At 31.7% G+C, this 12,205-nt stretch overlaps 1 protein-coding gene across 1 annotated transcript in view; it reads right to left on the bottom strand.

Annotated features, from left to right (window-relative positions):
* LOC100200310 (D-3-phosphoglycerate dehydrogenase) overlaps positions 1-12,205 on the bottom strand; it is a 56,957-nt gene that overhangs the window by 16,321 nt on the left and 28,431 nt on the right. The window contains exons 5-6 of the mRNA XM_065810710.1: positions 7,823-7,921; positions 3,809-3,941 (exon numbers count right to left, since the gene is read on the bottom strand). Of these exons, the coding sequence (XP_065666782.1) occupies positions 3,809-3,941; positions 7,823-7,921 (232 nt within the window). The remainder of the gene's footprint in view (positions 1-3,808; positions 3,942-7,822; positions 7,922-12,205) is intronic.

Here is a 12,205-nt window from a genome sequence, read left to right as displayed (position 1 = left end):
GTTTTAATAAACAATCCAAAGTTGTAAAGAAGGACTCCTATGTAGCCTCAACAATTAACGACAAAAGCACTAACAGGAACATTATCTATGTGCAATATGAAGCTTTTAATTCACTGATATTTTATACTGTTGACATATTCTATTTTAAGAAAAATGTTAGCAATATGTATAGGAGTTTTAACCAGCTTTACAAAACAAAACTTTTTTAAAACATTGATTCATAAAGCAAGATCAGCAAACAGAATAATCTTGAATATTTAATTAAAATATTCCTGAATAACATATGTAAAATTCAATATATCATATCTAAACTAAAACCTATTTGCTGCTACAAAACCCTTCAAGAATATTGAGAATATGAAAAAGTCTATTTTCTGCTATAGAACAAAACTCCCATCAGCAACTTGAGGATTGTCAGAAATGTAATAGGTTATTATTAAAAATGGATGTCAAGGTTGTACTAAAGTTTGTTTTGAAGACACACCAAAGACCAAATACAATATACCAGACACACAAAAAATAATATTATTGACAAAAAATTAAATACGATGTTAAATAGTTAAATCAACTACTTATTTTTTAAATTTTAAATAAATCTATATTAGAAAAACCAGTTGTGCATTGTGCTATATTTATATAAGTTATTACATAATATGTGCTATATTTATATAGGTTAAATGATATATGTTATTTAGAATGTCATACATTATAAGACATACATGTCATATGACATTTAGAAATTTATTGGTATGAAAAAACATGTATGTCTTAAGTTTTATAAAAGAAGCAATTTCTAGTGAATGCAAAGCCTCCTCTGATTCTACAAACTGTTAATGACGCTGGTCAATCTAATGCTGTTAAGTGATGAAACTAGTTAGTTTCATCACTTAAAAGCATTAAGTAGAAAGAACATGGGTTTATGATACAACAGCTGAAAAAAGAGGAATAGTAATTCCTTTTTTTTCAGCTGTTGTATCATAAACTCATGTAATTCCTCTTTTTTCAGCTGTTGTATCATAAACTACATAAAAGCATTGTTCTATGCTATGTGTGGTCTATGTTTATAAATCTTTCAAAAAACATAAGTTTATTGTATCCAATGCTAAGTTTTTTGAAAGATTTAAACAATCACAATCTTAATCATGGATTTCACAATCACAACCCTAACCATATGGAACTAACCATTTGATCAAAATATTTTTTAATTTAAATACACCAAAATTAAAGAAATAAAGAAAAAATGTTTGAAGGAAAAACATTGCGATGTTAGGACTATGAAGAACTGGTAAAACTTGTTCAGCTTTTTGTTGGCAGATGTATTAAAAGAGGTTTCCACATTTGGTATGCTGGTTCTAATTATCATGCAAAATGAATGTCGAACCCCATTTATCATCCAAAAATATTCTTTCTCTTTTACTTTTTTAGGCTCACTGATAAAGAAGGTAAAAAATATATTTGAGAGCATGTTTGAATTGTTTACAAAAATTCTTTCTGAAAGCTACTATTACTCCTGGCGCCACTGCCATTTTTTTTAATTTAGTGAGCTTAAATCAAATGACCCTGAATGAGTAAAAATCAAACATGATGAAATTGAAATAAATACCTGAGGAGCTGATCTTAGGAATCTTTATCTTGTTCACTCTACAACTGCTCAACAAGTTATGCAGAAAAAAACCACAATGTCATTGATGACCATAATGTCAGAAACTTGTAAACATTTAAAGTATTTTCTTCTTAAAAACCTAGACCTTCAGTTATTTAATGGTACAATAAAAAAAAATCTTTTTTATTGTCTTTGATTGATTACTTTTTCATTTTTTAAAACTACAGACTACATGAGTGGCTAAACATTCCATCAGAGAATTTGAACTAAAAGTTTTTATTCAGTGGAGAAAAAACAACTCAAATTGTTGTAACAAAATTATTTTAACTACTCAAACTAATATTTATACAATAATTCAAAAATACCCTTAAAAAAAACACTACATTACAGAAGTTATGTCCTTGGATTGTTTTATATTTCCATTGCATATGTAGTCCTATCATATTATTGTTAAACTGGCCTTGATATTGACTTTCAAAGCCCATTATATCTTCATAAAAGCGCACTTAGAGTGTCTTGCTCTTCTGGGTAAGCATCCATAATATCCTTGAATTATATTGAGATGAACTTGAAGGATATGTGTTTTGAGTGATGTTCTGCATCCCATTTTGGCATAATTCTATATGAGAATCTGAACAAAATTCACATAGTTTTCATTTTTTGTTGTTGTTGCAATTGTTCATGGCATTTTGGGTAGCCAAAAAGGAGATTTTAGTTTCAGATAGTTTTGAAAAAAAATCTTGGAGGTACTTAAAAGTTGCTGATACTTTGTCAAAAACAATAACAAATTGTTTGCTAAGAACTTAGTCTGATTTGGTCATTCCTTTCTGTAATATTGTGCCAGTCTGAGCCAGTCAGAAGCTCAGCATTTGATTTGGTAAGAACCGAATCTCTGATTAGATTGTTGACATCATTCTGGTAAGGAAAATATGCAAATCTTAACCACACCTGTAAAACTGTCTCCAATGTCTTCTTTGCTGTTGAACTTGCAAAAATTACATAAGAAGCACATTTATCAGCAGGAAGATGAAAGATTTCTACCCAATAGCCATCACAAAGAAAGTCAGATAATTGTAAGAAAAATGAGATAATAGTTTTAGAGAGATCAAACCATGATCAGAGTTATATAAGGGTGAATCTGGAAAAACTGACCACTGACTAGGATCAGAAACAAGGCAAAAGTGGAGTAGAGAAGGTAAATGATTCAGATTGTCTGGAAAGTGAGTTGAAAAATTGACTATTTGTGTTAGAGATTAAGAAAGGCAAAATAAAAAGAAAAAAAAAATTATATATATATATATATATATATATGTATATAAATGTGTATAAATGTATAAATATATAAATATATAAATATATAAATATATATATATATATATATATATATATATATATATATATATATATATATATATATATATATATACACCCTTAGAATTAGCAATAATAAGGTTTACAAAAAATTTTGAAACAGACAGATCCATAAATGGGCAAAGGTTTAGTATAAAATTGACAGAAAATCAAATGCAGAGTTTGCCGACTTTTATTTTAAACATCGATGTTTGTTAAGTAATAATTAGTTTTATTTTATTTTAATCATCATACTGATTATCATACTGATTTTTAATCATCATACATAATGAAATAATCTTTTTTTGGTTTTTATTTTAAATTTTTTTTTCATATTTGGAATTTAAATAGAACGTCTGTTTTGCTGTTTTATTTCAAATACTATATTATTCTATATTGGGAATATAAAAGTTTGTATTTCCATTTTTATTTTATTTTATTTGGAATTTAAATAAAAAGTTCATTTTATTGTTGTGTTAATTTGTTCAGAACTCAAATAAAACATTTTTTTTTTAATTCTTTTATCTTTTTTATAAAATTTTATTTTGAAAAAATATTCCTTTTGCTGCTTTTATATTTTTTGAAATAGAAAACAAAATTCAGTTTACAATTGTGATATTTTTTACTTACCGCAACTTAAAAAGGTTTGAAATTCATTCTACCTCTCAATATTATAATATCTCAATGAAATATTTGAATAGCGGAAAAATCCTACTCTAATATCTATTATTAAAGCACCTCAGAGTGATTTCAGATAACTTTGAGATAAAATTATTTATAGGGGTCAGAAAGGATAAGAGCTTTTAAAAAAATTTCTAAATAATATAAGTATGAAAATATTTTAACAAGTCAGACCTTTAGTTTGAGGAATTAAAGGAGTATGAACAGTTATAAAGTCAGATTGTTGCCATATTTCTTCTAGAGGTAATGAATGAACTCCAAAAGCCTTTGATTCTTCTTCACTAACCAATGGGTCAAACCCTATTGTCTATAAAATATTAAACTAAATCATGATGCTAATCACAAGAAAAAATATGTAACATTAAATATTTTAACTATATAATACAATAATAACCACAATCTACAATTATAATGCCAAATCATATAAAATACAATTCACTTTGCTGCAAACAATCTATAATTTTACTTAAAGAGCATAATGCTTATTTTTAGAGGTCAAATTGTTAAAAAAACTTTTTTTTTTTTTTTTTTTCAAAAAAAAAAAAAACCACAAATAAAGGGCAGTGTGTTGAACAATTTTGATATATCTGTATGCAGATAAAATTATTTCCAGTAATAAAAAGTAAACAATAAGTTATTTTCAATACATCATGGAGCAAAAAAAATATTATTAAGAAAAGATTAATGGATACCACATTATACTAACGGATATCTTCAACTTCAACTTTCTTGAAAATAATAAAAAAACCCTTTATCAGTAACAATTTACTACTGTTAATAAGAGTCTAAAAAGTTTAAATTTAATCTATATTAGAGCATGTTTGAAACAACACAACAGACTGTAGAGTACAACTTGACTTGAAAAAATAAATCAATACTTGCATCTAAATATAAGAATTTTTTCAGTAGAAAAGAGATTAGAATAAGCTACCACATAAAATATTTGTAAAAACCAAGGAATCAAGGTCAGAAACAAAAACCAAACCAAGGAGTGTAATTGATTTAAGTTTTCTGCAAAACTTTAAAATTGTTGACTTTGAAAATATCAAGATGGAATAGTATATGAGAGCATGCAATAAACAAGATTTGGAGCAAGTATTAAACTAGGTTTGGAGCAAGTTGCAAAAAATTGCACATAAACAGCTAGATATCAACATTTTAATGAAATTTACAATAGTACAAATATTAATATAAAGTAAAAAAGCAGCATATCATATATACACACATACACACACAAATATATAAATACATACTGAGAAGTGACCGGGGCCAGGGCCCCGGCTAAAAATGAGACTTTTTGCAAACCTGGCCCAGGCCCTAGCAAAATTATAAGATTTAGCAGAAAGGAATGCAACTCTACAACAATGGGCAAGTGGCTCAAGCTTGGCAAATAAAGCAGGTCTAATTACATTTACAATGTGCTTTTAGACTTAGTCAGAGAGTAAGAGGGTTGCTATTCGTCAATATAGGAATGCCAACAAAATTGCAATATATTTTTGCAGTAAATAAATGAGTTATACTGTCTAACTAAAATTTTGGATGCAAGCCTTGAGCTGTTACAGAAGAGAGATCAGATTAAAAACCGGCTGCTAGTTCTAAGCTATCAAAAAGCAAAGATTTTTTTTGAAAAAAGTGGAGTTGTCAACAAATAGAATCACTTTATATGTAATAATTTTATCAAGACAAGAATAAATGGTAGTACCATCAGCGAACAAGGCCACCTTAGATGTGAGAATTTCAGGAAGATCGTTAATGTAAATTTAAAAGTATAGAGTCAAGGATGGAACCTTGAGTAACCCCTGAAGTTACAGGAAATGAAAAAGAGTGCTGTTCATCAAGAATAACTTTTATAGTACGATTGGTAAGGAAGGATTCAATAATCTTAAAGATGTTACCTGATATGCCATAGGAAGAGATCTTATGGAGAAGAGTAGCATGCCAGACTTTATCAAAGGAATAGAAATGTCATGAGTGATAGCCTTAACTATCTAATGCATACTAAAACCTAATCTAATGCACTATAAAACCTATCAGTTATTACTGTTAACAAATCAGCAGTAGAACAAGAAGATTAAAAACCATATTTGATGATCAGTAAGTTATTAGATTCAAGATGAGAGATTAGGTGATTGTTAATTACAGACTCAAAACCATGCTTATGATAAAAAGAAGGGTAATGGGACAGTAGAAACACAAGTCAGATTTCTCTCCAGGATTTTTAAAAATAGGGATAACAGATGCTGCTTTCCTGCAGGCTGGAAAATAAGACTCTGATAAGCACTTCAGCTATATCAGGTAGGATGTGATTAGTTGAATAAAGAGATAATATTGATGAAAAGTTCTTAGCTTTCAATTCAGCTTAGTCTTTAGGTGAGGTAACAAAATCTGAACCATGCAAGAGAGGTGAAATAACAGATTTGCCCTTATTAAAGACACTGTTAAAGATTCTCCAGAAGTCTGTGGAACCTAATTTTTGAGATGAAATACAAGATTTTGTGACCTGAAAATAGTGGGCTTTGGCGTTAGACAAAACCTTTTTACAAAGGTTTCTAGCAATGGTAAACAGACATCTGTTTTTTTTGGCAATAAATATAATAATCGTAAATTGCAGCAGCGCAATAAGAAAAAAACTATGGAGAAGAGTAAAACTTGACTTAAAATCATCCAAAGGAAAGTAATAGATTCCATGCCAGCTTGAAGCCAAGAAGTTATGTAAGAAGCACTATGTCACCAGGAAGATAAAAGATTTCTTCCCAAGAGCAATCACAAAGAAAGTCATAAAAAAAGTCCTGGTTAGCTTTAAGGTAGTAAGAGGTACAATAATAGGGGTATTCTGATGATGATGAATTAAATAATAGTTTTAGAGAGTTCAAACCATGATCAGAAGCATATAGGAGTGAATGTGGAAAAACTGAGCACTGACTAGGATCAGAAACAAGACATAAGTCAAGTAGAGAAGGTAAGTGATTCGGATTGTCTGGAAAGCGATTTAACTATTTGTGAGATTAAGAAAAGCAAATGTTGTGGGCTTTAATGCCAGCAAAGTCACTGACACTAGAGCCAAGCCATTCAGTGTGATGAGCATTAAAGTAACCAACAGTAGCGATATTGGCTAAAGGATAAAGAGAAAAGGCTTGGCCAATTTGATCAGAAATAACATCAAAAAGAGTGCAGCCTTGAGATGAAAGAGAGCGATATAGAACAAAGAGAAAGGTGATTGAATGAAGTGGTGCTCAACGAAAGCACATAAAAGAATAGTCTATGGATTCAAACCTTGTTTCTTGACAAATGGGTGAATTCTTACAAATGTAAATGCCAAGGATGTGACTAATGTAAAAAGACCATGCATATTACTATTAAACTCTATGAATTAAAGGCTAATCATCAACACTAAGATAGCCATCAACACTAGGATCACAAAATGAAACAGCTGACTGACAAACTAGTCTCACAACGAGCAAGTAGGTCTGATGAACACTGAGTTCACGTCAAAAATAAGACTCAACATATATATTATATATATATATATATATATATACATACATATATAAATATGTAAACTGATTTCAATAAAAAAGGTAGCATATAACTATTTTTAAATATATTTTAATATAATAATATATTAACAATATTTTGCTGAACTATTGTGGTCATCTGGTAATGATAAAACGTTACAAAATAACATAAAACAAATTAAAAGAAGACATTAAAAAGCGTAAAATATTAAAACCAATTTAATAATATAATAATGACTTCAGTTAAATTTTGGTCAAAATGGATCCCCAAGTTTTTGCTTTAACATTATCCCCGTCATCTCAATTTAGAACAGTTTGCCCAATACCTATCTCATATTGAACTTTTGCTTTGTTTATCTCCAGGAATTCTCTAATTTTTCTTATTCTGTATTCTGGAACGACTGCCAAGGTCTTAGAATTCAGCCAATCAGTTACCACGGCATGTTCAAGAATGTTTTGTGGTTCCTGAACTCAACCGTTTTTGATTTTTACAGGCTCTTTGGTGTTCTGCACAATATATTTACTATATAAATATTTAAAAATAGTTATATGCTGCCTTTTTTATTGAAAGCAATTTACATATTTATAAACATATTGTATAACAAGAATATGACTTTTAAAGATTTTAAAAACATATATATATATATATATATATATATATATATATACATACCTTCATTCCAAAAGATTGCATTCTCAGAGCAACTTCTCGACCAATTCTTCCAAGTCCAATGATAGCTAGTGTCTTTCCCATCAACTCACAGCCCATAAACTAAAATAAATTGGAATTTACAAAATAGACTATACACAAAGCTGAATACAATATTGGGATAGAGTAATATAAAAAGTGAGTTATAGCTCACAGGAGCAGCAACCAAAGGATTTGTAGAAAAAAGGACATACAAATACAACAAAATGCAATGACAAAAACAAATATTACAAAATGCAATGACTGTGGAACAAAGGCTCAAACTTATGCAACGCTAAATTTATTTAAAAGATAGAAGTATGAGATTATTTTCTCTTTTACAATTTTCATTGAACATAAATCTTTGTTTTATTTATTAGTTTATATATAAGAATGGCAACACTCTTAAAGAGTGTTGCCATTCATAAATATAGAAATATTAATAGGAATAACAATATTGCAATAATTTGCAATATTGTTATTCCTATTAATATTTCTATTGCAATAATTTTACCACCCACTGATCCACTGAATCCACTGAAAAAATTTTACCATCCAAGTTGTGATAGAAGAATAATCACATTAAAAATTAGATGTTGGTTCTAAGCTAAAATGATTAAATATTTTTATAAATATCCCAGAATTTTACGATATGAAAAGAATTTACAGAGAAAACCAGCATGCTAAACTTTAGAAGGACCAAAACCTGTTATGATTTTCAGGGAGTAAGTTGTTAGACACTAGATAAAAGTTTTTTCTTTAAATTGGAACCAAAGATATAATTTTTCAGCAGACAGGAAAACAAGATTCAGTGAAGCATATGTAAATGGTTTAGAAAATGTTGAAAGTTCTGGAGATTTTATGAGATTTTTTTTTTTTTTTAAACCTCTTCGCTTCCAACAAGGCTGCAACAAGCCACTAATTAAAGTTGGAAGTTACTGAAAGAGAAAAGATGAAGATTGTAGAGCAAGATAACGATTGACGGACAACTTGAAGGATTGCAAATTGAATGAATCAGGAGAAAAAGGTGAAGGAAGCGAATTCCAAGGAGCTGATGTTCGAGGAAAAAAACTAGACGAATAAGCGTTTTTGGAGCACTTAGGAACAGTCACAGAAAAAGGATGACACTTAATTGAATGATGAGTAACACGAGAATGAATTTTAGTAGATGGCACAAAAGACGCTAGCTCTTTAGAGCAGTGCCCATTATAGTATTTGTAGAAAAGAAAAAAAGAAGCAACATTACGACGATGTGATAATGGTTGGAGGTTGGCTGCAAGAGCAGGTCCAACTATGTTTACAATGGGTTTTTGCACCTTGTCTAAAAGAGAAAGGGCATCGTTAGAAGATCCGCCCCAGATATGGCAACAGTATTCCATACAAGGCCGGAATTAAGATTTATAGAGATAGAGAATAGAATCCGAAGTAAGAAAGTGACGAGCTCAATAAAGAGATGCAACCTTAGCAGATGCTAATTTTGCAACTGATTTGATATATGGTTTCCAAGAAAGATTGGAAGTAAGAGTTAATCCTAGAAAATGAAGAGTAGATGACTCATCGAGTACATCACCAATCAAACATATAGGAAGATCTAAATTATTGCGATAACAATTGGCTGAAAAAAATTGAGTTTTATCTGTATTGAAGTTCACCAACCATTGTGAGCCCCATGCTGTAGCAGAAGTGAGATCCTTTTCAAGCTCAAAGGCCCCCTCCAAGCAATCAGAGAGTGTTGGTTTCTTATCACGACAAGAATAAATGGAAGTATCCTCAGCAAACAATGCCACTTTAGATGTGAGAATATCTGGAAGATTGTTGATGTAAATTAAAAAGAGTATAGGGCCAAGGATAGAACCTTGAGGAACCCCTGAACTTACAGAATAAAAAGAAGAGTGCTGTCCATCGAGGACAACTTTTATGCTACAATTGGAAAGGAAGGATTCAATAATCTTAAAGATGTTGCCAGATACACCATAAGAAGAAAGCTTATGGAGAAGACCAGCATGCCAAACTTTATCAAAACCTTTTGAAATGTCAAGAGCGATGGCCTCAACCTCTCCACCTTTACCTAATGCACGATAAAACTTATCAGTTATTACTGTTAGCAAATCAGCTGTAGAACGAGAAGATCGAAATCCATATTGATGGTCAGAAAGTAAGTTATTAGATTCAAGATGAGAGATTAAGTGTTTGTTAATTAAAGATTCAAAAACCTTGCTTATGATAGGAAGAAGACTTATGGGACGGTAGTTAGACAAATCAGATCGCTCTCCAGAATTTTTGGAGATAGGGATAAAGGATGCCGCTTTCCAGCAGGCTGGAAAACAAGACTCTGATAAGCACTTGTTGAATAGTTTTGAGAGTATAGACGACAGCTCCGGAGAACACTTTTGCAAGACAATAACAGGTATGTTGGCCGGGCCACAAACTGTAGATGAGTTTAGGCAGGAAATCACTTTAGATACAGAATGGAGTGATATTAATGTCAAGCAATGGATCAACCTGTTTGTTGACGATATCAGGTGGAACGCAACTAGTGGAATCAAGAGATGATATTGATGAAAATTTTTTAGCAAACAATTCAGCTTTGTCTTTAGGTGAGGTGACAAAGTCTGAACCATACAAGAGAGGTGGAATTATAGACTTGCCCTTATTATTGATACTATTAAAGATTCTCCAGAAGTCACGAGAGCCTAATTTTTGAGATAATATACGAGATTTTATGACCTGAATATAGTGGGCTTTGGCGTTAGACAAAATCTTTTTACAACTGTTTCTAGCAGTAATAAACAGACATCTGTTTTCTGGAAAATTGTTTTGCTGATAAATATGGAAGTAACGGTTTCGATTGGCAATCGCAGCAGCACAGTGTGAGGAAAACCATGGAGGCGAGTGAGGCTTGACCTGGAATCATCGAGAGGGAACAAAAGATTCCATGCCAGCTTGAATTCACGAAGTTATGCAAGATGCGCATTTGTCGACAGGAAGACTAAAGATTTCTACCCAAGGGCCATCACGAAGAAAATCACGGAAAGAATCCCAGTCAGCTTTACTGTAGTTGTAAGAGGTACGATAATAGGGGGATTCAGGTGATGAAGAAGAATGAGACATTAGTTTTAGGGAGATCAAACTGCGATCAGAAGCACCTGAGGGTGAATGTGGAGAAACTGAGCGCTGACTAGGATCAGAAACAAGACATAAGTCGAGTAGAGAAGGTAAATGATTAGGGTTGTCAGGAAAGCGAGTTCGAAAGTTGACTATTTGAGTTAGGGATTGAGAAAGGCGAAAGTTGTGGGCTTTAATGCCTGCAGAGTCACTGACACTAGAGCCAAGCCATTCAGTGTGGTGAGCATTAAAGTCACCGACAACAACTATATTAGCTGATGGATAAAGAGAGAGGGCTTGGTCAATATGATCAGAAATAACGTCAAAAAGAGTGCAGTCTTGAGATGAAGGAGAGCAATATAGAACAAAGAGAAAGGCAACAGAGTGAAGTGGTGCTAAACAAAAGCACATGAAAGAATAGTGTGTGGATTCAAACCTAGTTTCACGACAAATGGGTGAACTCTTACGAATGTAAATGCCCAGGCCAAGCATGTGACTATTGGAGTCTTTATGAATTAAAGGAAGTTAACCATCAACACTAAGATCGAAAGATGAGACAGCCGAACTCAAATTAGTCTCACAAAGAGCAAGTAGATCTGGGGAACTCTGCAAGAGATAAGACTCAACAGAGGAAAAGTTACTTTGAAGACCACGAATATTAGTGAATGATAGGTTTAAAGAACTTGGTGATGATGGTTTTTTGTGTTTTATAGTTTTTTGGTACTTTATTCATTTTAAAATTAGATTGAAAAACTTGACTCAAAGCATAGATAGTGCTCAGAACACCGTTTAATAGGCCACACAATTGCCTCATTACTACTAATAAACCCTAAGCCGTAACAAAGGGCTTCAAATATGGCCTCCGCAATGCACACCAAAAGTACAAACAGGAACACCATCCATGCGCAACATGGCACTGTTAATACTTTGATATTTTTCAGCTGTTGATGGTATCAGCCTCTCTGAGAGCTACCACAGAGTTCGGGAAACCTGACTACCAGCCGGCCTCAGAACCATAAAACTGAGTTTTAGAGCTGTACATTAGGAGATAATAGAATGAGTTGCCTAGTCATAAAAACAGAGACACAAGCAAAACCCATGCATTGAGTCAAGAAGATCCAGCACTCAACATTCTAAACTGGAAACAATGTATTAAAAATACATCTGCGCCAGCCTAATAGATGAAGAAGGGGTGCGAAGCTGGTCAACGGATAGAATCTGTTTACCCCTTAAGTCTTTGCCTAGGAGGCCTTCTACAAAATA

Source organism: Hydra vulgaris, chromosome 11, assembly GCF_038396675.1.
Source record: "Hydra vulgaris chromosome 11, alternate assembly HydraT2T_AEP".
NCBI lineage: Eukaryota > Metazoa > Cnidaria > Hydrozoa > Anthoathecata > Hydridae > Hydra > Hydra vulgaris.
The sequence above is the reverse complement of the archived record's forward strand: the minus strand, read 5'-3'. Positions and strand labels throughout refer to the sequence as shown.